A 24,737-nucleotide genomic window follows, 5' to 3' on the forward strand; every position below is an offset into this window, starting at 1 on the left:
TCCGGTCTTTATTCAGATCAACGTTGTGAAAGCACGACTCTCCTAAGGGTGAGACCTCAATTTTACTCATTGCACCGTCATTTCTGGGTCAGGCTTTGCTTTTAGGTGGAAAGTAATTTAAAAAACCCAACCCAACAAAGCACCAAGGCATGGGCCAGAGCAGGCGCTTGTCCCAGCCTGGTGCTAAACGCCCGCTTTCCACCCAGCTCAGTCGCGCTGAGGACTCTGTACCTTCACCTGCCAGAGTGCGTGCAGCTCACTGGGGAGTAGGGGAAGAACTGCTGGCAAGGCCGTGTTTCTCGAAGAAGGCATTTGTGGAGCAAACTGATGAATTTTTTACAGAAGGTTGATTGTCATAGTGTGCACTGTGCTGAGGTATGGTCACTTGGTGAGCCCCTTACCTTGGGGTTTGCCTCCAAATAGTTGTACAGGACATTAATTGATATGGTCAGGTCGCCGTTGTTGAAGGGGTAAGATCTGTTCCAGCCCTGAGTGCCAAACTTGCGCCGCTCAGCCACCACCGCGTGGAAGTAACAGAGCGCAAACAGCACGCATTTGAACTCGATTTCTTTGCTGCACATCTCTAACGTGTCCTGCAGTGGAATAAAAATGAGAGTTGGTTTGCAAGCGAATGAGTGAATATCGCTATCAGCTGTCCCTCTACTGAAGAAAATTAACCGGATGGCAAAGGAGAACTGAATGTTGTTTATTAAAAAAAAAAGTATAAAATTATCTTTTAAAGATTTTGTAGTTTGTTAATTTTTGCACTCATTTGTTTATAAAAAAATTAGGAATCCACACACCCCCACACCCCTCCCCACCCCTGACAGTCAAGGTAGCTTTTTTGTGGCACCAAGGTGCAGCAGCTTGCCATCCAGCTGTGGGAAAGGCACCATGAATTCAGTGCCCTCCCTGGTTCGGGAACCCTCAGGCAGCTCTGGTTACCCCTAAATCATGTCCTGCAAATGGGGACTCTGGCGACCCCACGAGGACGTGCCTGGGTGTGGGCTGGCTCCTGGTGCACCATCTGTGTCTGCAGTGATGCCCCCGAAAATGCTGAGCCTGTGAAACCCCAGGGATGGGGTGAGTCAGATACATGGACTCAAAACAGTTGAAAGGAACAGTCTGTGCACAGCGTGACCACGGTGGGGCGAGGGTACCTGGGTGAACAGGTCGAGGGCTTTGTGCAGGTTGGCATACATGCCCGTTGGCGGCTCGTTGGTGATTTTGATGGCGTTTTCCAGCAGTCCCTGTGGGATGATGTGTGCCTCGGGGCTGGGGGCTGGCTCGGCACTCATGAACACCCGGTAATCGGCGTGGCTGCCCAGGCTGTACTGCTCCACCATCTTCTCCAGTGTGCCCAGCCACCGGGCCACGAGGTGGATGTTCTGCAACAGGAACCCCTCCTGTACTGCTTGGGCTGAAGTGCAACCTCAGGAATCACTCGTTCCTCCCCAGATTCCTACTGTGGCTCCACAGAGACCAGGTGCAGCACAACACAGCATCACTTTGTCTGCAGATACCCAGCTAACCCAGGCAGTGTCACTGCCATCACGTAGGGTACACCGTGAAAAATACCACACCCCTATTGCAGGGCTGTCATCCTCTTTGGAAGGCCTCCCACGCTTTTGGCCGCCAGTCTCTGTTGCTGTGGCCCCTCTCTGGTTCCCTTGGCCTAGGCTGGCAGGTTTGGTGCACACCAAAGGTCTGTCTGTCCTGGATGTCCCCTATCTCCTGCCTTGCCCATGGCAGTGCAGTGAGGGCAAGGGACCATCATGCCCCAGCCCTTAACCTGCTGGTACTGTGTCCCCCTGCCCCGCTGCAGGGAGCAAGGGGCATTGCGCTCCACCCCTCCAGCCTCTCCTGTTTCCCTGAGCCCATCCTGCTGTCCCTGCTCAAGGCAGCGTGCTACCTTCCTGCTGCCGGTGGTGCTGCTGCCCCCCGTCCCCTCCCTGCTCCCACCTCTGTCCACAGCAAGGACAAGTCTGGACCCAGCTGCGGCGTGGGATGAGCACCGAGACTGCGCATGATAGCTAGTGCTGGGGGATGGGGGGAGCGGAGCAGCTGCCGACACTCCCTGAGCTTCAGCCATCCCAGATGCCACCTTAGTGTCAATAGCGATGCTGAGGCTGGGGGAGCCTGGGGACACCCTGAGCTGCGTCTGGCAGGGCTGTGTACCCCATGATGCATCCCAGTGTGCCTGGTTGCTGGCAGGGCTGCGTGCCTCATGGTACATTCCTGTGCCTCCCACCCACCTGCAGGATGACCCAGTGCCCCTGTGTGGCCGCCACCTCCAGGGCCCGTTCTGCCACGGCCTCCTGGCCCTGCCCCAGTGACACGTTGTGGATCCTCCCATTGTCAATGGTGAAGTTCAGCTTTCTGCCTGGGGAGAGGAGGAAACCGCCACAGTGTGAGACACCTTTTTTGTTAGTATTAGTATGAAGACAGGGCTGCGCAGCTCTGGCCATTCGCTGCACCCAGCCATCGTGGGCTGGTGCTGGCCAAGGAGAGGGCAGCGGCTCACCCAAAGCCTCCACGTCTTTAAGCGGGTCAACACCAGGGGAGAGAATGAAGAACAGGGGCATGGAGGGGCTGCTTTCCTTGTATGCCTTGGAGAGCTCAACACTCCTTCCTTCCACAAACTTGCTCCCCATCTTCTCTTCCACAAAGTTCCTAAAGAAAAATAAAACCATAATGTGAGTTAGGAACAAACGCAGTCACTGGGCACAGCTGGTGTTGCAATGCCACCAGGCTCTTGCCAGGAGGGCTCTGTGCCGCGTGCCCCGGGTGGGCGCTGGTGCACCTGATGGCGTAGGTCATCCTGTCCGGCCGCATGCACCGCAGCATGCACAGCTTCTGCAGGGCTGACTTGTTCTTCCACTCCTTGGGGAACACCTCCTTCTCCGGCACCTCAGACTCCACAAACTTTTTCCATCGCTTTGCTGAGCCCTCAATGTCGCTGTCCAAGTTCTTGAACTCTTCCATTTCTGAGAGCACCTTCAGGTCCCGCAGAGATGGGATAAATCACGCCTGGGCTCTGCTTGCCTTCAGGGACCCCCAGGCTGTGGGCTTCCCTTGGATCCGTGTGCACATGGGGATGGTACTGTGCCTCAGCCAGGCCCTGAGGGGTCCTGCAGCCCTGCTCTACCATCCCAGGCAGGCTGCCAGACCTGCCCTATGCCAGGCATGGCCACATTAGGGGTACCAGAGGCATCCCCGGGGTGCCAAGGGGGCCTGGTGAAATGGGGATGCTGCGTGTGGGCCAGAGGGGCATCACTCGGACACCCCCAAGCTCATGGGCAAGGAGCCGGGCACACAGGGGACACTGACAGTCTAAAATGCTGCTGAGCCACAACCTCGCCAGCTGCCTCCTCCTGCCGGTGTGAGCAGCCCGTCTCCACTTTCCCGCAGCCCCTGGGGTGAGCGGGATGTGCAGAGGAGGGGGTGCGGTGGGACAGGCTGTCTCTGGTGCTTGGTCAGCAGAATGGCCGACCCCACTGCCTGCTGCAGGGCTGAGTGCGCACCCCCGTGCCACTGGCACACTGCTGTCCCACATCCCCTGCCAGGGCCTGGGATATGCCTGGTCTTACCAGCTGCAAGGGGCAGGGGGGCTTTTGGACCCTCCTGAGTGCTGCAGGTGACCCTGGACCCACCGTGCTGGAGGCTGTGCTGGCATCGCCTCGGCACAGTGGGCGACTGTGGGGACCAACCTTGATGCCACCCCAGCCCTGGGGCTGCAGGAAGTCCACGGGGGATGTGACACCAGCCTTGGAAGGGAAGCGCAGAAGAAAGTCCAGCTCCACCGGGTTCAATTCTTTCTTGATTGCCAGGACCTGGTGAGTCGAGAGCACAGCATCATGACTGCCCCAGCACAGGTGGCCTTGGCACAAGGGGCTGTGCTCTGGGTGAGAAGCTACTGAGTACCCAGCAGCAGCACGGAAGTAAGCGAACAACCTGTCTAAACCAACATAAACTCACATACAGTATTATACAACAGAAGCTCCAAACATTTGTACATGTTACCTGGAAGGTAACCTGGGCCAGGAAAATGAGTTTGTCTCTCTCAAAGAGTCCCCGTGCGGTGTATGTGTAGACCGAGTAGGTAATTTCATCTGTCAGGTTGATCACCCTTTGCTTGATGTCGTCGTCAGGGGCCGTGTGCTGAATGGCCTTCTCAAAGACCCCATTGAATGCCTAAGGAAGAGCCGGGTGGGCAGCTCAGTGCCCAGGCTGCTGGGTGCTTTGTTACCAGCATAAATGCTGAAACACCGAATCTCTGAGATCCCCCAAACCCTCTCCTGCCAATTCCCTCCTTGGTCCACATCTACCTTGAGAGAGAACTGGTAGATGGGGTTGATCTTGTTGAGGTCACTCAGGATGAAGTACAGCAGGGATGCTCGCTCTGCCGCTGGCCTGTAGTTTTCTCTAGCAATATTTATTTGGACTTCGGTGACTTTAGCTTCTTTCACCTTGACGCACACGAAGGTGGGTGTTACTCAGCATCCTGGCACATGCCACCTCCCACTGAGTGCCAGGTGCCTGGCATGGTCCAGGAGAGCTCTCCTGTTGCCCGCGGCACTGCGGCACCAACTCTGGGGCAGCTTGCTTACTTTTTCCTCAATTTCCATGGCTGTGCGCTTGGTTGTTTCCAGGTTCTCCACCAGCGCTGTGTCCCCCAGGAAGTCCCCTGCAGCAGCAGACAGCCGGGCAAGCAGGGAGTCCTCCAGCTCCTTCAGCCTGATCTTGAACTCATTCTGGTTCTTTGTGAGGTTTGCCTACAACACCAGAACCCCAGAGATGCATGTGTCATTCAAGAGGCTGTGGTGAAACTCTGGCATCAATCGCTGCGACTTACGCTGGATGCTTTCTAACAAACTGCATGCAACAGACTGTGGACCAGCAGCAGTTCTGCTGGCTTTATCTTCTACTGATTATAAATTCTGCCTTTACAAATGCAGCCCATGTAACATACTGAGGTACCTGTCAGCTGAGCAACACGTCTCTGAGAAACCAGCCAAGTTTTTCACATTGTCACCAAAACACCAATGCAAGAGGAAGGTGGATGTGGTCCCTCCTGAGACACACTGTCGCCCACAGGGTGAAGCGGTGAGCACGCCCGTGGCAGCGCCATGACCCCAAGCGGCCCACACAGATGGAAGGCTCTGACTGGGACTCGCTTGGCTCGCGATAGGCAACAGCAAGCTCACAGAGGTGAGATGTCACTGCTCCCTGCCAGCAAAGCCACCGCAGCTCCCCCCGGCCGCCCCCTGCTACCGTCTCGCTGGCAGCTGGGTTGTTACCTTCAAGGTCTCCAGGTCCGGCCGCTCTTTGGCCACCACAGCAGCCAGGAGCTGGTCCTCCAGTCCCTCCCGGGTCACCAGGAAGTTGATCAGGGTGCACTGAGCCTGCACCTCTGGCTTGTAGTGAGGGTTGGAATATTTGGTGTGCAGAATCAGGCGGAAGCGTGGGTGATATTCCACTTCTTTATCTCCTATCTTAATGTATCTGTTCAGGTGATTAAACAAATTAATTTCTGTACATTTGGCAGGAACTTGTCACAAACAGAAACCCTCAACCCTCTTGCTGTTGCCAGCCACTCAAGATATATTACTCTGGTTGGGAAAAGGCATAGCAAGGGCAGAAGTACCAAAAAAGCCCTGGCAAGCCAAAGGCCAGAGGAGCAGAAGGAGCTGGTGGCTGCCCTGCCTGCAACTCTTGGACGGCTTCTGGGCACGTGCTGCTTTTAGGCACCGTCCCATGATACAAGGGGAGGGTGGCGCAGCTCCCTCCCCAGCAGCCCCAGAGCCCTGTCCCTGCAGCCCTGGGGGACCAGCCTTTGCAGACCCCAGGGGCACGGCCAGGAAGGCCAGTGGTGTCCGGGGAAGGCAGCACTGCCTGCAGCGGGGCTGGCAGTGCCAAGTGGGGCGGGGAAGATGGGGCAGGGGATTCTCAGCAAAAGCCCCATCACCAAATAGCTTCTGCATCTGCCAGGAGAACCCTCCCAGTTTATCGCACCTTATTGCAGGTGCACGAGGGAACACGCTCTTCTTAAACCATTAAATGAGCTGGACTCTGCAGACCAGAATGGTCCAAAACGTCACATCAACTACAAGCGTCCCCACTGGGAAATACACAGAGAAAACTAGGGGATGTGGCCAGAGGCTCTCGTGTGCGTGGGGAAGGATCAGGCCCCATCTGCTGTCATGCAGAGGGGCGTAAATTGGCATTTTAGGGCAGGCGTGGTTGCTCAGAGCAGGTGAAACTCAGCACAAGAGAACAGGCTGTGCTGACCTGCCCTTCTTGGTGGTGTTCCTGCCCAGCAGGTGGTCCAGCACCGGCTCCACAGTCTCGCCAATGTCCTCGATCAGCAGTGTCTGTCCTTCAGAAACCGCCCGCTCGATGGTGTCCAGATAGCTGTGGCCGAGAGGGGAGGGAGGCACGGTGTGGGGCAAGCGTGTGCACTGCAGGGAGCTCAGGTGAGCTTGGGTGAACGCCCTCCAGCCGTTGCACCCTGCTGTGACCCCCGTGGTGCTCTGCAAGCCCTGGTCCCAGCAGAGCCCATGGAGGTATTGGGTGCCCCCATCAGCGCTGCTGCCCTCAGGTGTCCCGAGTCTGATGGGGAACGTGGGTTCCCTGTCCTGCAGAGCCCTGCACCCCTCTGGTGGCAAGGGAAGAGGGGGCTGTTCCATCCCAAGCCCACAGCTGCCCCACAGCACCCAACCCACCTCCTCTGGCCCAGGCGGATGGCCCACAGCTCCTCCCCATATTTGTTCTTGATCCACTTGATGCCCTGGAGCTGGGCATCCACAAGCAGGGGCCATCGCTGGGTGTTGCAGAGGATGGTGGCATTCTCGGTGGACGTGCGGTCGCTGGGCAGCCCCTGGTTGCTCCAGGCAGCCACATCAGCAGCGTCGGTGAGAAGGCTGAGGGGGTCCAGCCCTGGGGTGATGGGGATGGGCACCTGCCGGGGAGGGGCTGTTGGGTGCCTGGCCACGGAGGAGCGGGAGCCCCTCGGTGCTGGCGGGCATGGGGGGAAGGAGCCCCAGGCACCCCGGGACAGGACCTGTGGCCACTCACCACCAGCCTTCTGAGGAAGGGAATCCAGTGGTTCTCCAGCAGCTCGGCTCTGTATTTCTTGGTGAAGTAGCCAACATATGACACGAAGGCAGAGACCAGCAGCACATCTCCACACAGCATCTTTTCCTGCTCTCGGAGCATCTCCACTGACTCAGCCCAGCGGACATTTTCGGATGCCAGACCCCCGATGAGCCTGGGGGGCAGTGAGAGGAGACAGCAGCTGCTGTGGTGCCGCTGCTCCAGGTGCTGTGCGGGGCTGGGGGGGACTCAGCTGTGATGCCCCAGTGCAGCCATCACCAAACGCTGTTTGGATTAACCCACTTCTGCTTGGGCAGTGGGCTGCCCTCACCTAGGGCACATAGCTCTGCAGCTGCAACCCCTGCCCACCCCCACACCCCCACCCCAAGTTTCTGGCCCAATTCATACTCAGGATTTTTTAATTTTGAGGGGAGGGAGGGGCTCTTGTGCTTCCATGACCCCTGTGTCGTTGTCACCAGGCAATGCCAGGGAGCAGCAGATGGTCCCAGCGCTTCTGGAGCTGGTGTTTGCATGGTACCTGTTTGCCAACGTGATGACTCTGTTGGTTGCATCAGCCTCCTGCTGGCATTTGATTTTTTCAGCTGTAGCTTTCTCAAATTCTGCAGTGAGAGCTGCCAAGTTGGCATTCAGATCCTTCAAAAGACAACACATCTACAGTTACCTCCTGCACACACAGTACAGCTGCAGTAAGCTGCCAGGCCAGGAGAGAGCTCTGCCTCCCCAAAGGAGACTTGCAGCGCTCCCTGTCATGATGACGCAACTCTTGCACCTGGGCTCCAGGTTATATGAATTATAGAAATCTTTCTTGCTCGTTTCTGGCTTCTGGCCGTGACCTGCAGCCAAATTGCCAGTGGCTGATGGGGGCCGCGGTGGGCGCCAGCCAAGGCAAACAATGGCTGGCTCCAGCAGCTGGCCCTGGCCAGGGGCTGTGGGAGGGGGCACGCACTTACGGCAATTTTGTTCTTAATGCGACTGAGTTTTTCTTGTGCCTCCGCCAGCTCAGCGTTGGCTTCCTCCAGCGCCTGCCTCTTGGGCTCCACCTCACAGAACACCTCGTAGAATCGAACGATGTTTAGGCACCAGGAGCACAGACCTGCCGCGGCTGTTGACTTTGACATTATGAACTCTGGATCAAAACTAGGGTCTGACTGGTAGGGCCTGGAATGGGAGAATATGCTGTGCTGTGACACTGTGCCATGACTGCTGGTGGTGCCGTGCTGCTCCTCCTGGGGCTTGGGCTGCCAATGGGCAGCAGGGTAGGAGAGCAGAGCAAACGCCTGGATCCCACTCCTGCCCTTCAAACCCCACTGCACTCGCTGGGTTGAGGGTCTTTCCTGGACACCCTGCCCAGGGCAGCCCTGCATCAGGGGGCTGGGCAGGGGGCAGGAATTGGCCATGGACTCACTGAAATGCCTTGAGACAGGCCTCAGGGATGTGCTCCTTATCAAACTTCTTTAAGGCATCAAGGAAAGTGTCTACTTTTCCCATCATCACTTTTGCCGCCTTCCAGCTCTTATCCTTCGGTATCTTGCCCTTGGGGGCTGTCAGGATCATCACGGCTGCTGTCACGTTCACCACCGCTTGAGGTGGGGACCCGAAGGACTTCAGCTCTGTCAGGTTGTTCTGGGAAGGGACCACGGGGCTGATGAGCATTGCCCTAGCACAGGGATGCCAGCCAGGGACCTGCTTCCCACTGGGGGGTTGCCCACCTTGTTGAGTGTATTGAGGGCCTCCTGGGCAGCTATGAGTGCTGGCTCTGCTTTTGCCAGGTCGGTCTCGCAGGCTCGCTGCTTCTCAGCCACATTCTGGGGAGGCAAGAGGACAGGATGGGGTGAGGGGCCAGAGCCAACAGAGCTTGCGCTGCCCCATCCTGTGTTGGACCCCAGCGTGGTGGGCACCAGCTCAGCGCCACACACCGTGTTGATGGCCTGGACCTTCAGCTCCTCCTCATCAGCAATGGCTTTCTCCCTGCTGACCTTCTCCGTCTCGACACCCACCACGTGGATCAGTTTATCTGCATCCTCGTTCTTCTGCTTCAGTTCTGCTTCCTGGACCGCCAGCTTGGCTTTCAGGTCATCCACCTTGATGGGGGGAGAAACAAAGAGGATCAGAGGGCTGATCCTGCTGAGCCCTGCCCGGCCTCGCAGTGGCAGCTCAGTACAGCTTGGGGACCTCGTGGCCACCGACACTGCCCTGCGGGGTTGTGTCTCCTCTCGCCCCCCCCAAGCTGGACCCGCAGCAGGCACGATGCTGTGGGCAGGCACCTGTGATGCTGTGCTCTGCAGCTTTGTCAGCCCCTTCTCCAGCCTCTCAATCTTAGCAGTGAGTTCGCTCCTTTTTTTTGACAGCAGGTTTTGGTAGAGCTTTATCTGCTCCAGGAAGGTCTTTGGCGTGGTGTAATTATAGCGTCTCTCCATGGCCAGGTAGGTCTTGGACATCTCCTTTACACTCATGTGGACGTAAGCCATGAACTGGCTGATGGAGGCCTTGACCTCGGCCTGCGCCAGAAGCACGGACAGTGAGCTGCCGTGACATGCGGACGCAATGCCAATGCTGGGGTAGAACGGAGCCTTCCCGCAGCATTGGTTCCACATCCAGCCGCAGAGGCCAGGAGGGAAAGCATTGCTTTTTGTTAAAGAGCACAACACATGGCCGAGAAATGTAGGTGATTGCAGCACTAACGATGCTGGTTCTTAAGCCCCACTCTAGTTTTCCTGGCTCTAATCCCCCAGGTTAACCTGGGCTGCACTGGGGAAAAGCTGCTCTTTCCAGGCTGTTATTTGTGGCAGTGTTTTAAGGACAAATGGGAAACAAGGAAAGGTTCGTCCCCACCAGCATGGTGCGAGGCTGCAGGCTCTGACCCTGGAGCTGACTGTGAGCTTACCCCAGACCCCATCCCTGGCTTGCTGCCCCCAGCACCCCCAACTCATGCCAGACCCCCATCCCTGGGGCATGTTGCAATAAGGAGAGCAGCAGAGGTGCAGGTCATTCCCCAAAGCAGCCTGGTTTCTCCAGCCCCCCTGGACAGCGGGCTGTGCACAGCCTGGCATGCACCAACCCAGGGTTCCAGCTCACCTCAATGTCTCCTGTTTCTTCTAGGAACCTGCTGCTGACGGACACAAGCGCATTCTCCGGCCACTCGTGGAACCAGTCAATGGCTGTGCAGTTGACCACGGCAGGGAACCTCCTCGCTCGCACCCGCAGGGTTGAGCCCACAGGGGAGAAGCAGAGGATGACCTGGGGCAGAGCACCACGGGTGAGCGGTGCATCCCCACTGCCAGGGGCTGAGCTCGTGCAGGGGCCAGCAAGAGCATTGTTGTGTGCTCTACATCGCTGCAAACTCTTCTGCTGGAGATTAGGGTTTTGCCTCCTGCCCATTAACTCCCCTTCCCAGTATGTAGGAGGTGGTCTGTGACTGTGCACCCTGCACCTCTCAGTGGGGTCAGGGCTGGCACCGGATCCCCTTTGGTGGCTGTGGTAAGCGGCATCAGCAGCATCGGCATCACTGTGAGCACCCAACACAGCCTGGCCCTGGCTCGTGGATGTGGAGGCTGCGCACCCCGCCTGTGCCCCAAGGGAGGTAAATACATGGGTGTGAAGAGCTGCGCCCTGGGGCAGAGAGCACGCCATTGGCTGGGGAGCCTTTGAAAACATCTTTCACCCAAACCCATCACTGTATCATGAAACCACATTTTTCTGTGTGCTGTCTGCAAATAGGTTTGAATTAGGCAAGACAGGAGCACTGACAAAACCGTCCTCCTGAATGAACACCCACCTTTAACTGTTGCCTGACTTTTTCTATAAATAATTTCCAGCAGTTTTCCCTTGTATCTTGCAATCCAAGGAACTTCACTTGGGGCCTCATGGCACTGATAATATTTTCCAGGTCATCATCCTGAAAAAGCCCCTGCACCTCCCCGGATGCCAAGAAGTCATTGATTAGGACCAGGAACGATTCGTCAGCAACCTGAGAGTCTGTCATCAGGAACACGGTGGGGATGTTCTTCACGGCCGCCTTGATGTACTGGGAGGCGAGGTCCAGCTGCGGCAGGAGAGAGATTGGGAAGGAGCCTTTGGGAAGGTACTGGGTGCCTGCTGCTCTGCTCAGCAACGGGGCCAGCCGCCAGGGCTGCCTGCACTGCACCTCCCTCACGAGCAGCTCCTGCCTGTCCCTGGCTGGGAAAAAGCTGTCGCCCCTTGCGACAGGACTCATGGGTATTTGAGCGTATTATGTGGTACACAGGCAGAGCGGTGAGAGCAGAGCAGAGCCCTGTGCACCCACCCCAGCACCGGAGCCACTGCGGAGCTTAGCACCACTCCACATTTGCAGGATCTGTCCCATGAGCAGGCGGTGCTGCCCCAGAGGGCTGGGAGGAAAGCTGCTCTCACCTTCAGGTCTGGGATGCCATAGCCTTTCTTCAGTGTAATCTGAAACACATTCAGATTGCTGATGTATGCTGCTAGCCGTGCCAGACTCTGCTTCCCGCTGCCTCCTACCCCCACCAGCAGTGCATTGCCCCGGGGAGACTCTAAGATCCGACTAATTCTGCAAATATGAGACACCGCGTCTTCAAAGAGCACCTGAAGAAAACAGGAGAGGAAGGTTTGATATTCTGAATCACATCAGGAAAAACAGCAAACGCCCCATTATGTACAAACCCGAGCAAGAGCAATGCTGCAGCCATGTCCCTGTGGTGCAAGGGCTGCCTCGGCATGGAGCTGCCCACAGCAGGGCACTCACCAGGCTCATTGCCACGTTCATCTCGTTGTAGCTCTCCAAGGCTTCCCCCAGCAGCTTGTTCAGGGCTGGCCAGCTTGGCACCGGCAGGTACTTGGGTTCCCCTATGCCCTGAGCGAAGTGGCAGTAGATGTTGGGCTTGGCGAACACCATGTCTTCATTGAATTCCTGGGAGAAGCAAGGCCAGACATGGGGCTCAGCTGTGGGACACCCGGGGGGGTACTGCTGCCTGTGTCACCGCTGAGCCTGTGCTGGGGAGCTCAGCCTGGCAGTGCAACTGCACTGGGATGGGGCACTCCCTCATTTTCCGTCACAACTTACATCAAAGAACTTCCTGCAGGTGTCCACCAGCATCTTCCCAAAGTCTTTTTGATCCTTTTCATCGACAAGCTTGTCTCCATACACCCTCTCAGCTTCGTGGAGCCAGAGACGCACCAAGTCCATAGGACTTTTCAAGCATTCCGGGGTGGAGAACAACAGGCCCTGACAAACACGTGAATCCCTCAGTCCTCGGGGCTTTATTTTACTGCTACTCAGAGCTGAGTTTAGGGGTTGGCTTTGGGAAGAGGTCATGGTACTTTTCAAGGACATGGCACACTGCAAGGATGCATGGTGAAGGAGAGAAAGGAATAAGGATGTTTTAGTGGAAACAGCCCTCCCACTACCTGGAATATGTTGGAGAGGTCGCGGAGGTTGAAGAGGTAGTGGAACTTGATGGCTGTAGGCAAGAAGGTACAGGCAACCTTCTGGTGGAGCGCTGTTGGCAGGAAACAGGGGGTGAGCCAGCAGGCAGGTCCCCAGAGACCCTTGCAGCCTCCTGCGGGATCACTGAGCCTGGCTCGCTTTCCCCTCTGTGAACTTTGGCAAGTAGGACAAGCCTGAGGTTTTAGTTGGACCATTTCTAGGGACATGATGCTGTGTTTTGCACAAGAAGAGGAGAAAAAGAGGGACGGACGTTTCATTTGCATGGTGCTGTGAGGTGGAGGTGCAGCGTGAGACTCCTGGGGCACTGGCTGGTTGTGGTGCGGTTGGGTTTCCTGGTGCCAGTAGGTGCGGGTGCATTCCCTGGGGCCAGCGTCGGTGCATGCTGCCTTCCCACCCCCCCAGCTTGGCAGGGGCTCACCCAGCGCTGCTGCTACCAGCTGGGGCTGCAGCTTCTGGACAGCCAGAGGCATCTTCTGGAGGGCCAGGTGCTGCGCGAGGATGGTGCTGTACACAGTCAGCAGAGCCTCCTGGCCAGGAAAGCTCATGGCGAAGACGCAGAAGTGGCGCTGCAGAAAGGGGCAAAAATTCAGCTGGGAGCTCTGCCCCAGGGGCTGATGCAGCCAGCTGGCACTGCAAGGTCCCCCATCCCATCCCACCCACTCTGGGCTCTGGTCCCGGAAGAGCAAACCCACTGGGCACAGCCCCATGCCCCACAGGTCCTGTGTACCTGCAGCCTGGAGTCGATGGTGAAGGACCCTGCGGTTGGGTTCATGCAGGCCACGTACTGACAGTTGTGAATGTCCTTCAGGGTCAGTTTGTTCCTGTCATACCTGCACAGGGACCGGCACCATGAGACTCTCCCCAGGGACGGGTTCCTCCAGGCGGGCTGTGCCCCACCGGCCCCATGGTGCTCCGTCAGAGGCAACGCAGGAGCAGGGATCCCCATTTCCCCAGCACTCAGCTAAGCCTGGCATTGCCCTTGGCAATGCTGTGTGGGACCCCTCCTGCGCCCCATGGCCAGACCTGGCTACAACCCCCCCCCCACGGCAGCGAGCCCTCCCTGCTGCCTGCGCTGAATGCTGCACTGCCAGGCATGGGGATCCCCTGCCGGGGTTTCCTGCACTGGCAGCGTGGCTGTTTGCTTTGGATGGTGTTTGGAGCCACCAGCAGAGAGTTTTCCCATTCGTCTGCCAAAGTCTTCCCAGCAGCTCCAGGAATGAGCGGGCTGGGGAGGAAACAGGCAGCTCAGCTCCACGGGCAGCATGGTGCAGGAGGCAGCATGGGCAGGCCACAGCTGGGCTCTTCCGCCAGCATGGGAGAGGCACCAGCACAGCACAGGTTTGCTGTGCAGAGGGTCACCAAGCCCCTGCAGTGGGGGCCGCCAGCCGGGTACCCACCAGTGCCCGTGGTCCATGTGCTGCCGGATGAGTGTGTGTGGTGCCACGGTGCCGTATTTGTCCACCTCCGGCATGTTCATGTCATCAATGAAGTAGATAAGCCTCCTGGTCCCAGGTGGGCCGTAGTTCCTCCCTGATTTCTTCTCCAGGGGCTTCTCAAGGATAGCTGCAGTGAGAGGAGTGGGTGGGTGGTGGGGCAGCACTGTGGGGCCATATGGCATAGCCCAGTGCAGGGCCGGCTGGAGGCTCAGGCCAGCCTTACCCTGAAGCATGGCCGAGGTGGTGTAGAAGTTAAAGGGCACAGACTGCACAAGGTAGTCATCTGCATTGAGTGCTTCAAGCTTGTCCCACATCAGGACCGATTTTCCTGTCCCTGCGTTCCCCACCAGCATCACTGGCCTTTGCTTCTCCATCAGCAGGTCCATGAAGTAGCGCACGCGAATGGTCTCCATCGTGTGAACCATGGAGGCCTGGGGAAATCACACTGTTAATCCCCAGAGCTCACCTCCTGCAGCTCTCACTGAGGTTTCCACAGGGTAAAGTAGAACCACAGAAAGCCATGGGGTTTGCTGGGTGCCACCAGCCTGGAGCGGCTGGGTCTTGCCCAGCATTGCTCAGGGGAAGACCATGGAGTAATAAACAAATAAAGCACATAAACACAGAAAGCTTGTGGGAAATACCTGTAAAGGGACTTCAGGATCAAGTTCAAATTTTGGCACTTTTTCAGTCCAGAGCATGAATTTCTTTGTTTCTGGATCAATGTAATAGTCAAAAATTGTCCCCTGAGAAGGAAACTTGACTGTTTTAAACTCGTTCACCCACCACTTGCTGAACTCCACACGGTAATCCACGAGCTGGAAGGAACGAAACAGAGAAAAACTCAGAAATCAGCCAATGTTGTTGCTTTAGTATTTTTTGGAAGGGATGCAGCCAAGGAGCGAAGCTGGGCAGGAGGCTCTGGCAAGCAGACGGGGGCAGGTGCCAAGTGGTTGATTCTGCAGCCGTACCTGGTCCTGGAACATGGCCCCACCGAAGGCCCAGGCACAGGCAAAGACAAAGTAGAGCTCGTAGAGCTCCCGGGGTGAGTCTGGTGGGGTGGTCTGTGGTGTCAGGAGGCACTCCAGCAGGTACAGCACCGTCTGTATCACTGTGATCTCGGGGACGGGGGTGATCTTCTTAAATCCAGACTTGAGCTTCTCTAGGCACACTGGCAGGTACTTGTCAAAGAGGATCATCAAATTGGCCTTCTCGGACTGCACCGTCCTCGTCTCTATCCAGCTGGTCACAATGCTGTGGGAGGGATGGGCAGGGCTGCAGGCAAACACATGGTGGACCAGTGCCCATCCCAGCCCACCCCATCCCGTCCCATCCCATTCCATCCCATCCATCTCCCTCCCTGGGCTCACGGGTTCCAGCCCAGGTCTGTGGGATTGATGTAGAGGATTCCTGCCCGGGACACGGTTGCTGGCGTGGCAGTCCGCAGGTGGCTGATCTCAAAAAGGAGCCGCATGGTGGGGTTGAGGGGGATGCGCTCATTGCTGGCCAAGGTGAGAACCTGGGGAAAGTGGCCCATGATGGGTGAATGCCCTGATCTTGGGGCCCAGGCATGAACACAAACTGATCACCCCAAATTAATGAGTGAGCAAAGCTCCTGGTGTGTAATGGTACCGACCTTATTGTCATCCATGACTGTATTCAGGGATTCGATCCACATGGGGTCAATATCTCCATCAAGGATGATCCACTTAGGCCCCTTGTGTGTGATGTTGGCCAGGTCACGCATCGCTGAAGAAAACAGACCTGCCCCAGTGAGAGAGACACGTGGGTTTGTCCTTTCCACGTATGGCACATTTGCTGGGGAACATGTGGGCCTGGCTCCTTCCCTGAAACATGCTCCTCCTCCCCCATGCTCCAGTAAAAAGCCCCAAGGAAAGGTCTTCCCAATCTATCACCACATCACAAAGTATTTACAGAGACACATTTTTTGAAGGTATTTGCTTATGCGTCAGCTGCGGCTGAAGGATGGTTTGGGCCAGTTCCCACTTGGGGTCAGTGACCGCTCACAAGCGTTGGTGTCTCACCGTCCCGCCACTCTCGCGTGGATGGATGAATAACCCCAAACAACTCATTGCAGGTTACAGCCTTTGGGTCGAGGTCCACTGTGACCGGCTTCCGCTTCATATTTTGGTATGTCTTTTTGAGCGACCTCAGCACCTGCGGTGAGGGGAACGGTGCAGCCTCAGCTGCTGCTCCTACGAGGGTCTTTGGCAGCCTTTGCCTGCAGCCAGGGGCGCAGAGCCTTGCTCCCACCCGCTGCAGAGCACCCAGGCCCAGATAGCTGCTGTGAAGGCTCTGGACCTTCCTCTGCAGAGCTGGCTCTTGGCTGGGGTGTTGTGGGAGCCCAGAGCCCTGCTAGCAGACACCATCCTGCCTGCCCTGCTGGCACTACAGCACACTGAGCATCATGAAAGCGTGCCCCTGTCTGCTCCCTGCCTCATCCCTGCTCTGCTTACGGGTGTCCCAGGCAGCCCCTGAGCTGTGCATCCCAAACCTGCTCACCTCCATGGGATAAGCCCAGCATGCATGGTGCTAGAGGGCCAGGTGTGGCCACAGACACTGGCCGTGCTACTGTCCCCTACCCCGATGCTGCTGCTGGTGCAGCTGGGGATTTGCATGGCCAGCCAAGGCCAGCAGCAACATACTCGCCAAGAGAATGGGGAAGCCATGGGATGTGCTTGGCCAGGGGCAGGAGGGGACCTGTGTCCTTGGGGGTGATTTGGCTGCTACCTGGGACTTGCCACAGCCGGCGTTGCCGATGACGAAGACGGAGTGTCTCACTTGCAGCAGCTCCTCCAGCTGCACCACCTTCAGCACGAAGCTCTCCTCCGCCTGCAGCTTCAGCTCCAGCACGGACTGCCTAATGATCTGGGAGGAAGAGTGGGTGCTGACCACAGGCAGCCATCACAGCCTTGGCAAGGCCCTAGAGGCAAGCTGCCCACCCCCAGGAAGTGCCAAATGCGCCTTCAGCCTCTGGACCCTGCCAGGGCTGTGACGTCGCTGGCGCTAGTGCTCTGCCTGGGCTTGCACCTTCTCAAAGTTGAGGTCTCTCTTCCTGGGGACGTCCAGGGCTGGGAACAGGTCTCCAATCAGCCCCATGAAGACAGGTAAGTCGTCTGTCACAATCTTAGGGATGTTGAAGTCTCGTAAGGCTCTCATCAGGACTTGGTCCTCAGCACGGCCAGGGTCCCCTCTTTTCAAGGAGCCAGCTACCACCAACACGGACTTGATAGCCCGCAGACCCCAGTCATAGTGGTCCTGCCGACAATCAGCAAAGGATTACAATTTTACTTTGGTGAGGGAGAACCGCTTTAAACAACACTGCAGAGGAACACCCTGTCAATTGCCCCACACCCAGGTTATCCACGCAGTGCCCAGCAGATTGGACTTAAAGGGAGCTTATTTACAAGACAAGCCCCAGTGAGTCACGAGGTGAATGGCGGTCTGGCTTGCTTCCTGGAAGCATAGTTTTTTTGTAAATCACTTCTGCTGAGATGAATAATATCTGGATGCTCTCATCTTAACTGGCTGCATTCTATTCTATTCTATTTTTGGGCTTCTTGATTTTTTCCAGAAGGCAGAATCTGCCATATGATGCACCAGTGTGGAAGTGGAATTTGTCCAGCCATAAACCTGAACTATGCAGAACGTCAGCCAGCACATTGCTACCAGCAATCCTACTAAAATCTGTCAGGTTTGAAACTAAAATTAACTCTTTAATCTTAAAGAACCTTGCAATACTGTTAAATTACCTGTTTAGATAGTAGCTCTTTGCAGAGTGTGTACAAAGTAATGAACTTTCTTGCTAGAAGCTTAGCATCAATAAAACCTTCTGCAACCAGCATGATTTCACAGATCAGTTCAAAATCAGGAACCACCATGGCGCAGGGTCTGGAGAAGAGCAGCAGCAGGTTAGCAGGGCTGTGCACAGACATCCACATGTCCCTTGCCCTCCCACAGCCAGCAAGAATTTGCACCCGAATTTCCAGAATAAAGCATTCCCTGCTGCAGTCAACATCAGAGAATCAGTCAGTAATTTATGCCAGCTGGGGTCTCTGGAGGTCTCTTGTCCAACATCTTGCTCCAAGCAGGGCTCAGGTTACCCTAGGCCTTCTTCAGTCACAGTTTGAGTTCCTCCAAGGACAGAGATCCTGCAGGATCCCTGCCAGTGCTTGACAATCTTTTTTCTTATTCCAGTCGGATTTTTAGCTGAAGGTGGCAGTTAGACACCTTGAGCATCCCCTTCTGAGGCTGAGCAGCCCAGCTCTCCCAGCCTTTGACCATCTGAGGGGCTTTGAGGAGGGCTGTCCTGGGGTGCCAAGGTCTCCCTGACACAAAGGCTGCCAGTACACACAAATATCCTTGTTTGCAGTAGCAAAGGCTTAGTTCATGTTATGGATGTAGCAGGTGAGTGTTACCACAGGGTTAAATGCTGTAACGACTGCCAGTTACACTGACCCATCTGCCTGCAGGTACCTGAACAGAGCTTTTAAGTTTTCAGGCAGTTCTGTCCGTCCTGCGTAGCCAGGGTTCATGGTGATGAACAGCCCAACCGATGGGACGAGAGTGATCGTCTCTCCAAGGAAATGGAATGTTTTCTTCTTGGTGCGAATTGCATCTAGGACACATTTCACCTGGCAGGCGAGTGAAAGTGTCAGTGCCGGCAGCCCCACAGCCCCCTGCCCTGCACCCCTGGCTCACCCTCATCAACCGCCCACTGAAAACGAGCCTGGAGGTTCAGTCCTGCCATTGGCAATGCTAGAAATAATATCGACAGCTTGCTGAAGGCACGGCAGTTTAGCAGTCCCCAGGCTCAGGAGAGCTGGCCTTAAATCAGCTTCTTCCCAGGCATTGCGACGCCCTGTCCCTGGGCGATGGCAGAGCCAGCAGGGCTGTGACGGGTCACTGGGATGGGACACAGCTGGGCTGCATGATCTTAAACATGCCCAAAGCCTCCATACTGCTGCACTTCCCCTCCATTCGCCTCCCAACACGACACACTGGAAATAGCTGCAAACCATCCCTTTGAAAATCAGGTTTACCTGAGACAATGTTCAGTACATGAACTGGAAATGCTGAGAGGCTCATCCAGTCCCTATGGCACCCCACGCTGCCACTGGTTTTGCACGTACCTGCACAGCAATCACAGACAAAACCTCCACAGAAATGCGATTGAATTCGTCGAAACAGCCCCAGGCGCCGGTCTGAGCAAGCCCCTTGTAGATATTGCCGCAGGACTGGAGGGAAAGCACCAGAGGTGGGCTTTAGACGCCAAGATTTTATATGGATGCTGCAATGTGGGCATTTGTTAAGAAAGCTCAAGTGTGGGGGACTGCTCGTGCTTTTATGTTTTGTGCTGTTCCCTAGGGAAATGCCCCGCAGCATTACAGCCCCCTTGGGCTCCCACAGGCTTCCAGGGATCTGAGCTGGCTGGAGCTGTGGTGGGAGTGAGTGCTGTGAGGTGGCGCCAGGAGCTGCTGCCGGACCCACACATTTCTTGCCAGCTGCCGAGCCGGGGAGAGGAGAGCAGCTTCAGGGCATTGGCAAAGGACACTGCAGCTGGACACAGGGGGTGCACGCTGCAGTGGTGCCTCCCAGAAGAGGATCCCCTGTTGTCATGGTGAACAACCCATGGCTCTCGCCTCAGTGCTGCCAAACCACTCCCCTTCACCCTACCTTGTAGTCCATCTGCTCGGAGCAGTTGAAGACATAGACCATCATGCCCACTGCCCGGCCCAGGTCCTTGGTGGTCTCTGTCTTCCCAGTGCCTGCGGGGCCAGCAGGGGCCCCCCCCATGAAGAGGTGGAGAGACTGCGTCAGGGTGATGTAGCACCTGCGGAGGGGAGGACGGGCAGGGCTGAGTGGTGCCAGCAGCTCAGCACAGGCAGAGGGGGGTGCCGAGCCGAGCCCCTACCGATCTGTCAGGGGGGTGATGACCAGCCGGGGGGTGTTCCCCAGGTACTCGTAGGAGTATTGGAGCTGAGCGTCGCAGATGTTGGCGTAGCAGTGCCTCCTCCCCTCGTCCCAGCGATGCCGGAGTTGGGACTGCCAGGTGAATGCTTGGGCACTCTCCACCTGTGGAGCAGCCAGCTGCGGAGGGCAGGCAGGCACCAGCACTGCCCGCTCTGACCCGCCAGCACAGTGAGCTCCCAAATATGTGTCGGGACCATTCGTCACCTCCGTACACGACAAAAGCGTGCAAACAGGTCCAGTGCAATGCTGGGGTGGGTGAGGACTGTTCTACCACGTGGCCCAGCCCACCCTGCACCTGCCCACCGTGGTGCACAGCCCTGTGCCGAGGCTCCTACCGAGCACAGCAGGAACCAGCAAAACTGCTCTTTAATCTGGCTTTCCACGAGACCCAGACCAGTCTTGTCTGACCCTGGCCATGCTGTCACCTCCCTGGCTCCCATGCACCTCTAACACCCCACGTGTGTTTTCTTTGTGCAGTCAGGATACTTTGAAAATATTGGAAAGTAAAAATAACAGGAAATCTTTGCTCAGAAGTGCCAAGAAGGAAAGCAGTAAAAATATTCTCCTGTAACAAATACCTTAGCAAGGATCATTTTGGCCACAACATCCCTGGCGTGGACATCAATGGTACAGATTGTCATGATCTTCATCCTGTCGCCTGGAGTTAGGTTTCCAATGAGTAGTGAAATCAGCGCATTTAGCTGAGTAATCTGAGGAAGGAAAGAAATGATGAACAGAAAAATGACATCATGCTTTGCCCATCTCGTGGTGACCCCCCCAGACTGGACTTCGTCTCTTCCAAGCAGAGGCGGGCTGCAGGACAGCTGCAGGTCAGGTCCAAGGGATGCCAACCTGCTTTTTGTTGTAATCCCTCATTGCGTTCTCATAGCCTTCCTCCAGCCTTGAAAAGGCAATGCCGACTTCTGTAGTCCACCAGATCTGGGTGCACGTCAGAGCAACCTACAGCAAACCATAGGGACAACATGCGTCCATGAAGGGCAATATGCTGGCTCCCTGGCTCTGTGCTTGCTCCTTCTCTTAGACCTCGGCTTGTGGAGCCGCCGGCCAGCCCTGCCCGGCGTGGCAGCTCCCACCTGTGCTGGGTAGTCGAACACCCACTGCTCCCGCGGCTTCTCCTCGTAGGTCACCACGGCCTCGGGGATCAGGTGCTGCAGCGTGGAGCGCATGCTCGCCAGCACTCGGTTCAGCCAAACCTCAACCTGGAGGGTCACATCCAGCAAACCCTGAGAGAGCGGTTCCTAGCCCGTGCCCGGTCTGGCTGCACGACCCCGTGGCAGCATGCAAGCGGCTCCCTGCTGCTCTGTGCAGCAAGCTTCTCCCTGCACGCTGTAATGAGCTGCGTGAAAGGCCCTGGTACCAGGCCCCAACAGGGCATGTCCCATGGCAGTTTATGGTGCATGGTCTGAGGGTGAACAACAGAGAGGGGAAAAACACTGCCTGAGGGGCTGCAAGATTGGAGTGGGTTTATATGACTGATATTGCGGCAGTGTTGCTCTAAAGCTGTAATGCAGATCCCATTTCTGGTTTTTGGTTGGTTTGGGGTTTTTTTGTTTTGTTTTGTTTTTCTGAAACGCTTCATAATTGCATTTCAAATCTGCTGCCAGGCTGTTAGTCCACAACAAGCAAAAGGCTCGTCCCTGTCCTGAACCTGCCCACCTCTGCCACTGCAAGTTAGGGCTCCATGGAGCTTGGCTGACCTGGCCAGACAAGTCACAGTCTGCGTCAAAGGGCACGTACTCCTCGTCCCTACTGAACATCCCCAGGCCAACCTTCAGGGGCTTTTTGTCTGGACTCATCTTAAACTTCAGTTTAGCCAGATTGTCGAACAACTTCGGCAGATGACGGGACACCTGAGAACAGAGGCACAGCAGAGGGTCAGGGACCCCCGGTTCCATGCAGAGGTGTAATCACCTCTTGGATTAATTCCTGCACATCTCTCAGGGTGCTGCATCCCTGAGAAAGAGGGTACCAGGGGTGGTCTGTCTGTTAGGATGAAAAATATTTTAAAACTGCTATAAGAAGTTAACACACAAGAGACACAGGACTTGCCCCCATGCTTTACACTCAACCCATACCTCAACTGGCTCATTCCCATTAGATAATATATCAAGCAGGTCTGCAGAGGAAACAAAGTAGAACCTGGGAAAAGCCAGTCTTTTGGTCTCAAGGTATTCTGCCAAAGCCTTCTCACAGAGCACCAATCTAACAGAAAACAAGGAGGAAAAACTGCAGTTAAAACCTCCATTAATTAATTTTCACTCTTTGCAAAGTCATTGCCATGTTGAGGAAGATCCCACTTTGGAGAAATCAAACTCTTCCTTTGGCCCTAGACCAGCTAGAGGAGGCCTCTCCATAAAGCTTCCCCAGGCTGACTCAAACCTCACCTTTTCTGCAACGCTTCTAGCTTGTCGTAGAGACCAGGCTTGTTTGTAGCTGCAATCACATTAGGAGTTTTTACTGCGTCAGCCATTAATTCCTGCAAGAGGGAAAATACTTCAGCTCTACTCTAACTGGCAGGGAGATCTATGGGGCCATGGGGGGCTATGGGCTTCGCACTTTGAAATCTTGATCAATAGCATCAAAATGCTTCGAGTCCTCTGGCAGTTGACTGCGGATGTCTTCTGAGCCAATGAAGATGCTTTCCAGGTGACTCCACGTCCTCTGCACCTCAAACCAGATGCTGATAACAGAGTCGGTGGTCGACAGCTTCTGCTGCCAGCCTGACACCTCCTGAAGGAAGAAGGCTAAGTACTTGGATGTCATCAGGTTCTGCAGCTGCGCTTGGTTGTCCTCCAGCGTCTCAATGAGCATCTCATCCGACTTGAGCAGCATGATGCCAGTCCTGGCATGGGGCTCGTGCTCAAACTGCATGGTCGCCCAGGTAGTGTCCAGGGTGTTCAGCACCTGCAGACGAGGCATGAGAAATGAGCTGGACTCTGTGGTGCTGAATCCCAGACCCTGCAGAAAGGCAAGGCAGCAACAGGAATGCCTCCTCCAGAGCATGAGCTCCACGGGTATCACACCGCGTGTGGACTCCAGCCCCCAGGAGCAGGAACGTGAGTGCTTACAGCCACAGAGCCGCATCAGAGCAGGGTCCTCAGCAAAGCAGGGTAGGAACCGAGCCCCGTTTACCTTCTCCATCCCCGACTCTTTCATGGCTTTGTCCACGATGCCATGAACCTCATCCTCAAACTTGTGCAGGTTCAGCTGCAGCAGATCTGCGAGGGTCGTGTCCTCGGACATGGTAAAGTTCACCTGGAGCAGAACCAGCACTGTCAGGGCATGGATGTCCCTCTGCAGAGAGGCAGCCCAGCAGCTCACCCAAACGAGCTCATTAACACCCATGTTTAAAGACCCTACATAAATATTTGCATATGGCCAGCATTGCATTCTTCCCCTGATGGATGCAAATCTCGAGAGCCTCCCAGGTCAGGGGTTGGAGCCAGGGAAGGGTAGGAGGGCTGGGGGCACCTTGGTTGCCTGCATGAGCTCATGCCAGTGCCGGTCCCTGATGGCTGGGTTCTGCAGCTCGTTCACAGCACGCAGGGATGTTATCATGTTCTTCACGCTGTTGTCCAGCCCTGTGAACGCATCCCAGCTTCTCATCTCCTTGTCCAAGCTCCGAATGTCTTTAGCAAATTTCTTACAATCAGTATCCATCTGCTCAACATTGATATCCTTCCACCTGGTGGTCTTCCAGTCGTCAATGCTTGTGTTAACCTGAATTTGGGAATACATTTTCACAGGACGTGTAATCAGCAGAAGCAGTCCTGCCTAGGATGAAGAGCCATATACCCAGCGCTTGCGCCCGCCGTGCACCCGCCCTGCCTCCCACACGGGCACGCCCAGCACCCACACACCCATTGCACCCATGCTGGGGTGCACAGCCCCCACATTAGCAGACCTGCTCTAATGCTGCGACAGCTTGCCCTGTGTCTCATCCTACCTCTCATGGCAATGAGGGTCTTGGAGGAGCTACGATGACTTTGCACCTTTGGCTGGCAATGCCCAGCTGAACCAGGGCAGGGTGCCCGTGATGGGTTCCCATGCCTGCCAACAGCAGTCTGCTGTCAAGCCCTCGCCTGGAGGCAGCACTGGGCACTGAGCCCTGGCACAGGGGCCAGCACCAAGCCCAGGGCTCCTGGTCACTGTGCTCAACCGCAGACAGCTACTGGCAGCCACTGTCTGCAGATGCTGGGCAGATTGTCACAGCTTCAGGAACTTCAAAACTGTGAGGACCAGCCCAGCACACCCCAGAAGCCTGTTCTGCACACCCCCATGCTCCTGCCTCCTCCTGCCCTCCCCATCGTGCTAGCTCACAGACCGCGGCACGTACCAGGATGATCATGTCCCAGAGCTCCTTCAGCAAGCGCACCTCCCTGCGGCATGCTTTGAGCTGTTTATATTTTGGGACTGACACTTCGAAGAGCCCAGCTGACTTGGACAGGGCTTCCATGTCACTCTCCATGGCAGCAATGTTCTTCTGTTGCTGGCCGGACAAAAAGAAAAGGTCTCAGCTGCGAACTATGTGCTAGCAACATGTCTCCTACCCCAGTGATGGCTCCATCCTCGCTGCAGCATGGTGGGGATGGGAGAGTCACTGCTGTAGGGCCAAACCCTCCCCATCAAGCTGGGTGCCAGAGCTGAAGCCAGAGCTGCTGCCCCTCCCCAGGCCCTCTATGTAGCAGCAACGAGCGCATGGGGCCGGGGGCAGCCATGCAGTGCCAGAG

The 24,737-nt window shown here is 56.2% G+C and overlaps 1 protein-coding gene across 1 annotated transcript in view; it reads right to left on the minus strand.

Annotated features, from left to right (window-relative positions):
• DNAH17 (dynein axonemal heavy chain 17) overlaps positions 1-24,737 on the minus strand; it is a 38,197-nt gene that overhangs the window by 4,759 nt on the left and 8,701 nt on the right. Inside the window, exons 24-74 of the mRNA XM_075111681.1 lie at positions 24,344-24,496; positions 23,479-23,727; positions 23,140-23,262; positions 22,564-22,911; positions 22,392-22,483; positions 22,083-22,209; positions 21,705-21,857; positions 21,081-21,206; positions 20,839-20,946; positions 20,565-20,696; positions 19,928-20,088; positions 19,690-19,846; positions 19,146-19,250; positions 18,490-18,647; positions 17,766-17,904; positions 17,044-17,271; positions 16,744-16,881; positions 16,038-16,170; positions 15,629-15,756; positions 15,363-15,511; positions 14,964-15,246; positions 14,637-14,810; positions 14,219-14,426; positions 13,957-14,122; positions 13,287-13,389; positions 12,978-13,125; positions 12,520-12,611; positions 12,176-12,337; positions 11,858-12,022; positions 11,506-11,697; positions 10,892-11,158; positions 10,192-10,353; positions 9,381-9,614; positions 9,033-9,197; positions 8,826-8,921; positions 8,522-8,739; positions 8,067-8,274; positions 7,634-7,749; positions 7,078-7,270; positions 6,726-6,961; positions 6,292-6,414; positions 5,301-5,505; positions 4,611-4,775; positions 4,329-4,469; positions 4,024-4,194; positions 3,711-3,833; positions 2,804-2,997; positions 2,525-2,673; positions 2,256-2,383; positions 1,161-1,388; positions 402-593 (exon numbers count right to left, since the gene is read on the minus strand). Of these exons, the coding sequence (XP_074967782.1) occupies positions 402-593; positions 1,161-1,388; positions 2,256-2,383; positions 2,525-2,673; positions 2,804-2,997; positions 3,711-3,833; positions 4,024-4,194; positions 4,329-4,469; positions 4,611-4,775; positions 5,301-5,505; positions 6,292-6,414; positions 6,726-6,961; positions 7,078-7,270; positions 7,634-7,749; positions 8,067-8,274; positions 8,522-8,739; positions 8,826-8,921; positions 9,033-9,197; positions 9,381-9,614; positions 10,192-10,353; positions 10,892-11,158; positions 11,506-11,697; positions 11,858-12,022; positions 12,176-12,337; positions 12,520-12,611; positions 12,978-13,125; positions 13,287-13,389; positions 13,957-14,122; positions 14,219-14,426; positions 14,637-14,810; positions 14,964-15,246; positions 15,363-15,511; positions 15,629-15,756; positions 16,038-16,170; positions 16,744-16,881; positions 17,044-17,271; positions 17,766-17,904; positions 18,490-18,647; positions 19,146-19,250; positions 19,690-19,846; positions 19,928-20,088; positions 20,565-20,696; positions 20,839-20,946; positions 21,081-21,206; positions 21,705-21,857; positions 22,083-22,209; positions 22,392-22,483; positions 22,564-22,911; positions 23,140-23,262; positions 23,479-23,727; positions 24,344-24,496 (8,514 nt within the window). The remainder of the gene's footprint in view (positions 1-401; positions 594-1,160; positions 1,389-2,255; positions 2,384-2,524; positions 2,674-2,803; positions 2,998-3,710; positions 3,834-4,023; positions 4,195-4,328; positions 4,470-4,610; positions 4,776-5,300; positions 5,506-6,291; positions 6,415-6,725; positions 6,962-7,077; positions 7,271-7,633; positions 7,750-8,066; positions 8,275-8,521; positions 8,740-8,825; positions 8,922-9,032; positions 9,198-9,380; positions 9,615-10,191; positions 10,354-10,891; positions 11,159-11,505; positions 11,698-11,857; positions 12,023-12,175; positions 12,338-12,519; positions 12,612-12,977; positions 13,126-13,286; positions 13,390-13,956; positions 14,123-14,218; positions 14,427-14,636; positions 14,811-14,963; positions 15,247-15,362; positions 15,512-15,628; positions 15,757-16,037; positions 16,171-16,743; positions 16,882-17,043; positions 17,272-17,765; positions 17,905-18,489; positions 18,648-19,145; positions 19,251-19,689; positions 19,847-19,927; positions 20,089-20,564; positions 20,697-20,838; positions 20,947-21,080; positions 21,207-21,704; positions 21,858-22,082; positions 22,210-22,391; positions 22,484-22,563; positions 22,912-23,139; positions 23,263-23,478; positions 23,728-24,343; positions 24,497-24,737) is intronic.

Source organism: Phalacrocorax aristotelis, chromosome 16 (genome assembly GCF_949628215.1).
Source record: "Phalacrocorax aristotelis chromosome 16, bGulAri2.1, whole genome shotgun sequence".
Lineage (NCBI taxonomy): Eukaryota > Metazoa > Chordata > Aves > Suliformes > Phalacrocoracidae > Phalacrocorax > Phalacrocorax aristotelis.